The sequence below is a fragment of the Larus michahellis genome, chromosome 4, assembly GCF_964199755.1.
Source record: "Larus michahellis chromosome 4, bLarMic1.1, whole genome shotgun sequence".
NCBI classification, from domain to species: Eukaryota; Metazoa; Chordata; class Aves; order Charadriiformes; family Laridae; genus Larus; species Larus michahellis.
Genome location: NC_133899.1, coordinates 63327267 through 63340350, shown reverse-complemented (window position 1 = coordinate 63340350; position 13084 = coordinate 63327267). Strand labels below are relative to the sequence as shown.

Below are 13084 nucleotides of genomic sequence, written 5' to 3'. Positions count from 1 at the left end.
TCTAAATCAGTAAATACAGGGACTTCAATGTCACAGACAACGTGTTCCCCTGTGGTAAGTTATCTGCTCTGTTAAATCCAGTAGTAGGCACCTAGATAGGGCAGCTTAGCCCTCAGTGAAAAAAAGACGTAAGCTAGGGTACACAGACTACTATTAATGAGCTACTGTTGACTTATCAAGGGTGTTTTGCTCATGTGTCAAAGTCCTAAATATGGAAACATATATGAAGCTTCACAGCCTTGTTTAAAAAAAAAACCAAAAAATCCTCGGATAAGCATGGATAACTATTATAATCAGATGTGGGTTGCTTTTGATCTGTAATTTTGTACAGGAGTCCGTGTACTGTTTTAACTGTTTGTTCCTTTCTAGTGCTTAAGGTGCCTAGCAGGTACAAGGGACCCACTTTCAAATTAACTTTCTATTATTTCCTGTCTCTAATGAAATAGTATTTTGCCACTGTTCTCCATTGCAAGAAAGCAGTAGCAAGGGGATTTCAAATGGCTGATTTACTCCATTTTAACTTGCATTCAATCTGTCACTAGTATTTCCTGAACTCTGCATAAGTAGAGCTGGCATTACATGTCATGTGAAGCTTGTCTCCTCTTGTGGGGAAATGAGAAGTCAGTTCCAGGCTAGCCACTGGGAAATTTGAGAGTAATAGTTGAAAACAGATTCCACTAGATTAGTATTTTCTTCCCCAGTTTCACTAGTGACTGTAGACAGTGATGGCAAAGATTGTGCCACACAAAATAATTGATGAATACGTTAATGATAATGTAATATTGCCAAAACCTGTCATTGATACCAAAAACAAAAAAAAAAGTAAAAGCTCAGTTTGGAAATAAATGATTAAAACTTTGCCTGTGATTTCAGGCCATTGGAAGTCATAGTACTTGCATAACCTGGCAGAAGATGTTGGAGGGCAACAGGGGTTCCTCACTCTTAAGTGTGAAAAGAAGATTAGATTAATTTCTTATGCAAGAACCAAGTTAGGCTGTTTGTAATCACTACGTCCTGTTTGGAATGTGTTTGAGCAAGTCAAGCTCAGTTATTATCTTTAAAAGTATCCTGGTATATACAGAAGTATAACAAAACAGTAACTCCAAGTTTAATATTGTTTTGCAGGGAACAGATGCTACTCGTGCTGCTCAGGGTTACTGAATCCGTGCTGAAAATACCACCCCAAACTTTCTTGCAGTATCAAGGAAGAAAAAACTCCACTTTAGCCGGAAGACTTGCAGGACCTCTTTTCCAGGCAATTAAACATAAATTCACTTTAATTAATTCATCTTAATTTTGACCAAGAGATTAGATGCAGCAACTGCTGTTGGCTGGTTTGTCATCTTAAATCATTGATTATGTTGCCCGTATAATGTAAATGGTGTGGGTTAAAGAACTGTCTGCATTTCTTACTTTTCTGTCTTGTATTTAATGACACAGTGACAGTGGGTTTTGGTTTATAGTTGCAGAGAGCTGTTGTGGTGGCCTCTCTGTGAAGAGGATCTGTAAAGTCTATAGATTCTGGAGTAGGAAAAAAAAAACCCGATACACAAAATATTAATGTGATGAGAATTCATTGAGAACAGTATTACAAAAAGCTTTGGCAAAACTTGTAAGATACCGAAAGCTCTTTCATGAGTCAAACCAGTTGCTTCTGTATCTATGTCAGAAGCCCATGGTAACATAACACTTGATAATTGGTGAAAAGTCTGTGTGTACTGGTGAGGAAAAGAATGTCCAGACTACGCAGAAATTTCTGTGGCAATTAGAAACTTATTTTTAAGCGGTAACATTTGAATGTTGTCATCTTATGTTCGGAACCCAACTTCTCTCACTTTATTCTTTTAGACTCTTATAGTAGCTTGGATCAAAGCGAATCTAAACGTGTACATCTCTCGAGAACTTTGGGATGACCTGCTGTCTGTGATGTCATCTCTGACATACTGGGAAGAGCTGGCCACTGAGTGGTCACTGACAATGGAGACACTAACTAAAGTATTAGCTAGAAACTTGTATAGCCTGGACCTCAGTGACCTGCCGTTGGATAAATTAAGTGAGCAGAAGCAGAAAAAACACAAAGGCAAAGGTAAGACAACACTGTATCCACATCATTTGAATTTGAGCTGGGGTAATGAGATGTTTGGCACAGCAGAATTTTGGTCTAGCCTTTTTAGTACACTTAATTAAGCATCTCTATCACCTGAAATAACTCATTTTCTTTATGATGAGGCAGCTTTTTAGAGCCACCACAAAATCTCCCCATAAAGATTCAGTCCTGCAAAGACACACTTATGGAATGTAGTTCTTAAGTGTGTTGAATTTAACCTAAAATGTTATACTGTAGTAGGTTATGCCTTTCTGCTTATATCAAAGTAATTGAATAGCTGAGTCCCAATCATAACTTCTTGAAAATAACAAAGATTACACATCTGGTAAAAATCAGCTAGTTAGCAAAGTGGCTATTGGAAGCACAATTGGAATAGTGACCCTGAAATCCAATGACTGCTGTTTAAAGATGAAATGTAAGATGAACATAGCTTTGTTTGGGTTCCAATTCCTCACTAAGCCATGATGAAGACAGGTTTTGTTGAAGAGACCTTGTTGGACTATTTAAGAGAAAGGATATTTTTAATAATCGATATGAATGGTACCAATTTAAAAACTGGTTCCTAAACAATGCAGGAAATACTCTGTAGGGCATAATATGGGGAAAGGAGGTGGCCACTTCCTTATAAAGGTTCACTTCTGGAATTGGTAAGGGAGACAGGAAGTCTGTTCTCCTGCATGGAGTGCTGGACTGAGAGTTGCAAAACCTGGATTCTTTTCCCACATCAGTGACTTTGCGTGTGACCATGAGCAATCACTTCTGCCTTTGTTTCCACTTCTGCAAAACGTGGGCAACGATAACCATTCTCCTTTAAAAAGCGCTTTGAGATCTGATAGTGAGAGACAGGATTATATTTAATTATGTAATAAAGATGGGGAAAAAAGTGTAATTTTTAGTCTACTTTTTAATCTCTCTGTTTTCTGATTGATATGGTTCTCCAGTCAAAGCTGAGGAAAGGTACTTTCTACAATATCCTAGGGTTTGTCAGTAAGACGTAATCTATGTGGATGATCATTTCCCTCTCTTAAAGAGATTATAATAATGAACATGTTATACCACGGCTCACTTCCGAAGAAGATGCCCTTTTAGGATTGTAATTATTTATCAAGTGTAACTTTGGATTATATGAGTTCAATGTGGATAAGGAAATACATTGCAAATATTCTTTAGATCTTTTTTTTTAACGTACGCTTGTTTTGATAGGTCCTCATGAACTTTATTTACTTCATTATAAATGTCAAATCTGAATTGGGTTCCACCTCTTCTTAATCTTAGTATAGTATTTTTTGCGAATTTCCAGAGTCATCTTCTCTGAGCCCATCATCCCATTTTTTCACTTTTGCATTTGGTGTTAAAGTTTTTATCATCTTTATTTCATATTCCTCAAATGTAATGAAATTTTTTGGAAAAAAAACCCCACAATATTAGTGTTTTTTAATGTACGATTTTGTGTGTCTTGTCTAATAGGAACAGCAAAGGAGAAGTTTCTCTAGTTACACATTTTTATCAGGCTACGACCTTTGTAAACCCAGCTTTCTTGTGGGTTTGCACTCATTGGTCCGAAAAGAAAATCTCAATAGTTTAATAGCACCAACACTTCTGAAAAGGTTTGAGTATCCCTCAGTGTTAATGGTGGCTGAGAGGGTTTCTATCTGGTGATACCAGAATAGAAGCGAATAGATTTGTAATTCTATTTTGCAGGAGTTGGACATGAATTCCCAAAATCTTCCGTTGATAAGTCCTTTTCTAGAGGCTGGAGCCGTGATCAGCCTGGACAAGCACCAATGAGACAACGCAGTGCTACAACCACTGGCTCTCCAGGGACAGAAAAGGCAAGAAGCATAGTACGGCAGAAAACAGTTGGTATGTATCTGTAAAAGCTGATGTAAGTGACATTTGAGAAAGGGTAAGAAATTAACAGTTGACTTCAGTAGCGACGTGGATAACTTCTTTCCACAAAAGTGTACTATCTTTAATAATTAGTTAAATGTGTAAATTATGCAGCCTTATGTGCTTTTGGGTAGCTGAATAGCTTGTGGTTACTAGAGTTACAGTTACTGCAAATAAAAGTAATGCAGTTGATGTATTAATTCTTAATGAGTTTGATCACGTGCTTAAGCAGGGTTGGAAAAATAATACTGTTTTATGTATAGGAAAAAGAAAAAATCTGGAGTGGTTTGAGTAATGGCATGCATAGGTGGGTAATATAAGGCTTTTGAAGTGTGTGTTTTCATAAACTGTGCACAAAATAGGTTGAGTATTTTCCAACTGTGCAAAGAAAAATGTGAGAAATATGTATATATCTGCATAGTTTATAAAATGTGGTGTCTTTTACTGTACCCTGAATCTTGCATTAGTGAAAGATTGGCACATATGTGTGCAGTTCTCCATTGCTGAAGTCATCTATTTCTCAACTTCACTACTTGCAGATAGTCTTTCCTGTGTAAGAAATGAGTGGTGCTAAACAGGGCTTTAGGTGGATTGCTCAAAAGAAGATTCATTTATGTTCATATGATTTGCTTAGAATATCTTGACATGAACTGGACTACAGATTTCTTTACTCTGTTGTCTCATCTTGATGATCTCAGTGCTATCTCCTATGTGAAGGAAAATTAAGCTGATTTTACTTTTTTATTTGAAAGAACCACTTTTTAAGGAGTATCTCTTGCTTTTTTACTCTCTGTAGTAGCAGTGGCTGCAGTCATTGTTTGTTGTTGCTTCATTGATACTTCTTGGAAGCAGATACATTCTGACACAGTTTTAGAAACTGGGGATGCATATTGGTAGTTGAAAATATTAATTGTGTTAGCTTTTCAGAAATTTACATTTTCTTTCTAAAAATATTTGCAAATATTTATTTTTTTAAGTCTCAGAGGTTATTTAGCCAAAGTTTTTATTTGAATATTCTTCAAAATTCTCCATTTAAAAACATTGTTTTCTTGTAAGGCTTTTATTGGTGTGGGAGAGTTAATTGTTTATAAGCAGTATAGACACGTGAGAAATTGAAGTCACTACTGCAAAATATCCTGTCTTTTTCATGCATTTAAGTGCTACAGAGCTTTTTCTGTATCTCACGCTGACAGTACCTAGTTTGACTAAAGTTTTCCTTATGGATCGCAGATACTTTAAATGTAATTTCTGCTTCTCTGTAGATAGTCTGTGATTAACTGTTGTGGTGTTTTTGTTTTAAATCTTAATTGTCTTAACAAGGTAAAGCTCATGTTAAAATTTCTCCTTCCCAAATTGTTAATATTTCAGATATTCTGTCAGAAGGTTATGTTGTTTGGTCAATTTATTAATGGTTTTGTTTTGCTGCTATTTGAAAGATGGCTATTTATATGATGTTAGTCCTAAAATGACTGAAATTTGTCCTAATCAAGCTATATATTGACCTGGTTAGCAGCAAACTAATCTGATTTTAGTTTCAGTGTACTTTAGCTTCCATGGTTTTGTTCCTTTCCTCCAATTATCTTACATGTTTGATATTAATAAGCCAAGTTTCTATTACTGTAACCAGCTAAAATTTCATATTATAGAATACCATCCGTGGACAAGCGTGATGCTTGCATTAGTAGGATGATTTTAAAAGATGAAAAGCCCAAAGAGAGTTGCCAGATGCAGAATCCCAAACTCTTCAGTTTTTTACAATGTTAATGAAGAATATGTTACAAAAGCATGTATTAACTGTCTGCAAACAGTTGCTTGTTATTATCTCTCACGTCTGCTAAGAGAGCTGACCGGATGCTTCTTAATCTGTGCCAATTAACACAGGGTCACATAATAAAAAAAAGTGGTTTATAGTCAAAATAAGTAAAATTTTCTATAGAACATTTCGCTGGTCAGATCTTTTCCTTCAGTTTAACGTAAGCTCCATAAGCTAAGTCTGGAACTGAGTCAGACCTCAGATATGTTGCATGATATCTGATACGTAGTATATTGCCTTTGATTGTGAGTAATATACTCTTTATATCTGAGTAGGGAGGATGTGCATGTTGAATATTTTATGGTAAGAAAAAGCTGGGGTTTCTTTTTCATCTGCTTTGTGTTGTACACATTTTGTGTACGTCTGTGCACCTCTATTTTTTGAGCCATCCTCATGCCAGCACACATTTATTGCCACACCAAATTTGTGTGTATGTGTGTGTGTTACTCAAATAAAGATCACAGCTTTTCTGATACGCAGTGTGTACATTTTTAGCCTGAACTTATGTAAAGTCATTTTTGGAAAAGGGCCTTTAAACATGATATGCATATGGGTTGAAAAATCGTCTATAGGGCTAGATACCAAATTTGTGGTTTAGGCATCAGATTCTAGTCCTATAAAAATAACAGATCAGAAAGAATTTACAAATCTGTTGTTCTGCTTTTGTCTATAGACAACAGTGGAAGGTTATAAACTGTCAAATATCTAGTCCACATTCTGGTATGAAGTCTGCCTCTACTTAACTGCTCAATTGAATGTGACACATCTTTTTAAAATAACAATTCACTGAGATCATATTTTCCTCTTACAGCATCTCAAAGTTAATTTTGCTTTCAATAATAATACACTGTAATTTTTCCTTGAAAAGTTTCTGTAAAATTTCCACCTTCCAAATAGTAAATGGGTTGTTCTGCCCCCCCACTTGCTTCTATCAGTGTAATACGGTGGAAAAGATCCAACCAAATTACAGGGACACTTCCTGTTAAAATTTGTAATCAACACAGTATCCAATCTCAAAAGCTTGATTTGTTTAGATTTGTAGAATCATTTAGGTTGGAAAAGACCCTTGAGATTTACTATGTAGCTTGTTATTTTTTCTCTTGCCTACATTGATTTTAAGATGCACAATGATGAATGTAATGCATCTAACTATCACTGTATCCTGAATTTTATTATTGTATCTCTCAAACAGAGATGTTAAAGCCTTACACATACTTGCCTTTTTTTTTTTTTTAAATTGGTTTCCATCTTATAAACTAAATTTAATAGAGAATGGCTTCAGTCTTAAAATGTCTGTCTTTCTGAATTGTTTTTTCAAACTGATGTTAAGGCTCCACTTAAGTTGTGCTGCGTTTGTCAAATGTGTTTTCTGCTCTATGTACATTGACCTACCCAAGCTATCTGCATGCTGCTGTTAGGGAGAATTCTTTAACCTGATTTAGAAGTGTGATGTGCTCAACTTTCGCTGCACTCCAGTGATGTACTTCTGATTCCCGTACAGATCAGGAGCACTAAGATTCTAAGTCTATATTCCATGTTGTTTCTAAAGTATATATAGAAAAGTACAAAGACAGATTAAATATTGTACTGACAATATTTATGTAAGATGCATTGAAGTTTCCTTAAAATAAGTTTATCAGCAACTATTTTAAAACAAGTTATCAAATTTGCAACAGTTTGAAAAGGAAGCTGCTTGAAACAATGAATATTGCTTTTTGAATAACTTCAAGTGTACTTTGAGATTGAATGCAGTATCGGTTCTTGCTATGCCTTACTCTGACAAAGGAAAACAAATGTCATAAAGATTTATTTTAAATCTAGTGGAAAAGCTGCGGGTATAACCGTGATCCTGATGCCACAATTCTTAATGTAAGTTTTCCATTCTGTAGGACTGTTGGCAGGAGATGAGAATAGGAGAAGGTGAATTAGGATCAGTTTAGCAAGATTTATCCAGTATCAGTTAAAAGCCAGACCCCATGGATAAGAAATAATTTAATGCTTTTTGTTGTCAAACCATTTCACTTCAGTCACTTCTTGTTTACTGTGGAACTATAACAAGTTGTATTGCAAATTTCTCCACACAGAATTGGTCATTTTCTCCTTATGCTTTTGAATCTCTTTTAGAGAATCTTGAATTCAAGCGTGTGGGTATGTGTAAAATTCAGAGATACTTTTTTCAGGAGTAAACCAAAGGAAACTAGAAAAATGCAAATGTAGTGTAAGTTGCTTTTTCTGATAAAAAATTTCAAGTTCTGAGTGCTTCTGGAGTGACTTTAACTTTTGATTTTTCAACCCCTGATGCAATGGGAATAAAAAGTGTTAATTAGTTTCTTGATTTTGAATGCAAAATCTCTGTAATCGTCATAATAAAGGCATTGTTGCTGCTTTACATAAAAGTTAAAAACTCAAAATGTCTTATCTGTCCACTGATTTTTTTTTTCTTTCTTACAGCTCTGCCAATATCTGCCGTGCTGAAATGTTTTAATTTTTGAATTTTCTTCCTTTTTATCTTTGTTTTCTCTGTTGCTGCTTTTTCTGTGACACAAGCCTTTCATTATAGTCACTCTTCTTTTTTCCTTCCCCACTTCTTTCTTTTCCTTTTTAAAGCCATGAGAAGCCGATCCATTGGTGAATGTGCTCTGCCATCGGCCTATATACGCAGTGCTAAAAGTGCTCCTGTTCTGATCCATACTTCCAAACCCTTCTTGCCTGATATTGTTCTCACTCCCCTTTCTGATGAGCTTTCAGGTAGTGCCACCTCTGCTAATTTCTGCACCCCCTTTATCACTTTTTTAAACCTTTTGCTTTCAAATTCTGCTAAATCATTAAATTTTTCAAAGTAAAAATACTTGGGGGATGGGGGGAGAGGGGAAGAGATTGAGAATGAATATTTTGAGTTACGTAAAATACCATGCTATTTTGCAATTCATTCTGGAACTGTTGGAAGTTAGTGCTGTGCCAATGTTTACTGTCCTAAAAGTGAAAATTAGAGAAATCTCTTGCTTTTTCAATTTATTGGTAAGCAGTAGTACAGCATCTGTCTACCAGAGAGTACAACTCACCTAAAGTTTTATTTGTGATCAGTGAGGGAGGGAAAGGAAGAATGACATTTACTTTGACTTGCCATTTACATCTTTCTAAGTAAATTTTTGAATTCAGTATCATAGATGTTGTGGGCAACCATGGTAATGATATAACTTAGCTCCCATGAAAAAAGAATGTCTGAAGTATATGGTGTCATATACTATGCTTTACAGTATGCCTGGGTTTCATTAATATATAAAAACATAAAAAAATCTATAGTTTGGAATTCTGAAGTGCTGTGTTTTGTTGTTGTTTTTCAAATGATCCATGTTTTTAGAGAGTTGTAGTTTTCCTCCATATTATGTTTGGTCCAGCAGGGTGGTTGGCTAGAAGTTTGACAGTAGCTTTCTTTGGATAATTTGCTTTTAATAAGTAGGTTCACCAATTAGAATTATAGATTTTAAAAATTCATGCATGAAAGTTTACAGATAATATATATTTTTTTTCTCCTGTGCTCCAGCTATTACATAGATGTAAATTAGTAGCATGGAAAGCTGACAATCATATTATGCCTTTGTCTCAATGAGTGAAAAAAAAAAATTAAAGCACAGCGGGAGGACTATATATATATATATAGTCAAAACTGTGTACAAATATAAGGACTTAACGGCAGTAATATTTTATGGAAGATATGTTCTTTTTTTTTTCTTTTCTCTCTCTCCTGCCTGCCTTTGTTACCCAAGAAGTGTCAAGAACTGTATTTTCATAAATGTATTTTGATGTGTGTCCAAAATTAGGTGGTCGTCTTGTGAAACAGAAACTTGGTGCCTTAGTATTCAATCCAAAAACATAAATGGAGAATCAGGAAAGTATAAGGAACCCACTCTAGAGATACCAGACTTTCACAATGAAAAATTATAAAACGTTTGAATGCAAATCTTGACACCAAAAACAAAGAATAGTAAAATACAAATTATATGTAATAAATTAATAAACATATGAATGCAATGGGTATATTTTCTGAGATATAAATTATTAGAACTTAGCAGATAGGGATTTTATAGGAATGATACATGAACAACCTATTACGAAATAGATCTTACCTGGCCATAACTTTGTTGAAAATAGTCAATTCTTAATGAAGATTTTAAGAGCACCTGAAGAAGAGAATGAGCTTTCACAGTGAACTCTGTCAGATAATCACTGGTACTTAATTATCCTGTCTTAAAGAAGGCAAAAGTGCTTTTGCAGTCAATTTTATCATCCATAGCTTGCATCTTTCTTCTAATGTGTCCCAAACCTGATGGCTCTCTTGCTATTATCCTTCTGTTGATACTCATCCGATACGAAAACTGCATGACCAATGCAGTTCTTAAAAGTAAAATAATTTTGCAGACCTTTGTACTTCTAACATAGAAAAAGCCCGGGGCGCTTCCTGGTTTTGGTGTTTACGACAGATGATTGTTGAAACGGCTTCATGATGTGCCCAAGAATCTTTAACATTGCCAGAAAACTTAAAAGCTCTAGTGAAGAAAAGTAAGCTATTAGTGTGTTGATGGGGGAAGTAGCAGAGTAAAGGAAAAAGTATCCCCACTGGATCAGAGTGCACTTTGCTCTTTTAATTTTCTGCATTTTTAATTGTGCGCGCTTGCTCTTTCCTCTTTTTTTTTTTTTTTTAAATGGACCTTTATAATTTTTCCTTGCCTTTTCTTCTTACAGTAAATATATTCTTTTCTGAAAGCCGCCTGTGTCCAGAGGGTACAGCATATGTTTTGGGAAGTAATCAAATTTTTTCTATCATAAGTGCATTTTAGGTAATGAATGATGTTTAGCTAGCTGTGACAGCCCTTTTTATTTCACGAGTGTATGAATATGGTATCCAATTTGACTTTTAGATCCAACACAACTCAAAGGAGAGGATATTTCAAGTTATTCCAAAAGAATAGGATGCCCTAATCTTTAGTTTTCTGAAGTAGTATTCAGCTTCTTGTTAGCTGTGAAACTCCTCATTGAAAGATTGACTCACTGAACACTGGTGAATCTTGACAGGTAGTCCAAAAGAAAGCATTTAGGCCAAAACCTTTACTTTATGTGCAGTACAATATATTAATTTTCAAGAGGAAGGCAGAATACCCAACTGTAATTTGTTATTTATTGAGATACAATGTTTCTCTTGAAGATTAGTCAGTAGGCTAACAAAATTTATTGCAAAAGCTCAGTATTGACATCCAGTCAGCTAGCATCACAGAGGATGCTTTTCCTGAAGATTGTAATTCCTTCATGTAGTTTCTAAGTTATGCTGTATTTCCATGTGCAGAATATTTGCAACTTTTCAAATAGGATCCAGAAAGTGGAAGTGGAGATTTACACTTTAAGGTGTTTAGTTAGTAAAGTGATTTGGTGTAGTGCACTTGTTGCAAATCTGCAGTATTTCTCAAAAGAACTTTTCTTTTAACCTGTTTAGAATCATAGGAAATCCAGTCTTATGCGTTTACAGGATAACTAGCAAAATAATGATTCATTCCTGCTGTTATTGAGGACTTTCAGGTACAAGACTGCTTGTGAAAAAAAGTGTCGGTGAGATGTAGGCAAGATTCCTAGGAGCAATGGGCCACAATGGCAGACTAATAAATTGCAGGTGGAAGATTTTTCTCTTATCCACTGGGACTAAAAGAATCAAAGGCAGTATTAGCATGAAAGAGAGATGTACCTTGTGCTTTTACAACTTTGCTCCCTAATCAGTAAGTAATCATTAAGATGAAATATAAAAAAATCATAATTGCAATGTCAGTATGGCTGTAATTATTTTTTAATCCCAGAAGCTCAGAGAATGAGTGTGTTCCTATAAAAGAATCAAAATGAATGCTAAGAAGCAAAACATGGTATTTTTTCTCCACTTTCTGAACTAGCTTTCCATGATGAAATATAACCCTGTCCCAACATTTTATGGGAATATTCTACTTGCACTCATGCTGTCTTGCCAGAATGTGTGTCTCCATGAATTTGTATTTTAGCATATCTATCTTGCACTTGCTGCTGAAAAACTACCTTTTATTTCTGCTTTCTAGCAGAAAAAGGGGAGGTAAGGTTGATTTAAGGAAAGTTGTGATTGTGTGAGATTGGCTAGGACTACCAGTTTCAATCTCTTCCTCACTGTAACATGTTAGGAACAGGGCAGCATTTCTCCTGAGTACGTGCAGTGTGTCAGATGCATGGCCTTCTGATGCACAATTGCAACGTAGTTAGTGAAAACTCCTTAGGAATTGATGGTGTCCCAATTTGACTGTGTACCTGTGTGCAAGAGTGAGCCCTGGTTCTGAAGGAGCTGTTCGTTTGAGTTTCTAAACATTGTCTGTTTTTTTTCAGGGCTGATACTGCAATAACACTATATTTTTCATTTCCTTAATTTCTTCCTCTGTTCTACAAAAAAGAAATCTCTATTGGCACGAGCACTACGTGTTTGTTTGAAAAATGTTTATGTACTTGTATGTGCTAGTCATGCCTACGTAAGCACCTTAAATTAATACTGGATCAACATTGAAATAAATTGAGCTGAATTTATTTCAATGTGTGGAGCTGCTTGGCGTGCATTTGGAGTTCTCCATCCAGTAATTTTTAACACCCTAGCAAACTGTAATCACTGCATGCGTGCACAATGTGCAATCCTCAGGCTGCTGCTTTAGATGAGCTTGAGTTTATAAAAGGTATCAAAGATGCATATTGAGGGCTCAAGATGAGATCAGTGTATCATAGTTACGTATATTAATGTCATATATAACATTATCCTGCATATTTTTGACTGAATCCTGTGGTCCTTTCTTTGTAAAAAATGGCTTTGAGACTATATAAGCATAACCCGTGTTAATCTCTGCCCAAGTCAATAGAGAGTTTGAAATAACAAGTTCCAACTAGAGAGAGACGCCATTCATTTCAGAGGGTGTTAATTTCTATAGTTAGTAATAAGTTGAACAAGAACAATGATGAGAAATTTGTTGCTTATCAAAGCTGAAGAGAGAGGAAAGGGATAATAAATTGTGCTATATACAAGGATTTTCAGTTCATGTTTATTTTCTGAATTGGCTTGGATGTCTGCTTTCTTTTTCCAATATAGACCTCTCTATTTCCTGTCTGATAGCTTCTTCACGGTTGAGTAAACTTTGTATCAGGCCAAAATTTAATTTTTGAATTTTAACTTCTCTGAAAAATTGAGCATGGAGATACCATTTTTCATCTTCTTCCAACACATACCT

General features: G+C 35.2%; 1 protein-coding gene across 15 annotated transcripts in view; it reads left to right on the top strand.

The window, feature by feature from the left end:
* Positions 1–13084, top strand: part of RALGAPA1 (Ral GTPase activating protein catalytic subunit alpha 1) — a 134789-nt gene that overhangs the window by 32785 nt on the left and 88920 nt on the right. For 11 of the 15 annotated variants that reach the window (XR_012586749.1, XM_074585177.1, XM_074585175.1 and 8 more), the window contains exons 14-17: positions 1126–1255; positions 1849–2086; positions 3809–3970; positions 8418–8558. Coding sequence is in view for 14 of the 15 variants with exons in the window: in XM_074585177.1 (XP_074441278.1) it covers positions 1126–1255; positions 1849–2086; positions 3809–3970; positions 8418–8558 (671 nt within the window). In the remaining variant the exon portion in view is untranslated. The remainder of the gene's footprint in view (positions 1–1125; positions 1256–1848; positions 2087–3808; positions 3971–8417; positions 8559–13084) is intronic. The other 4 variants (XM_074585179.1, XM_074585178.1, XM_074585176.1 and 1 more) reach the window with 1 other exon arrangement.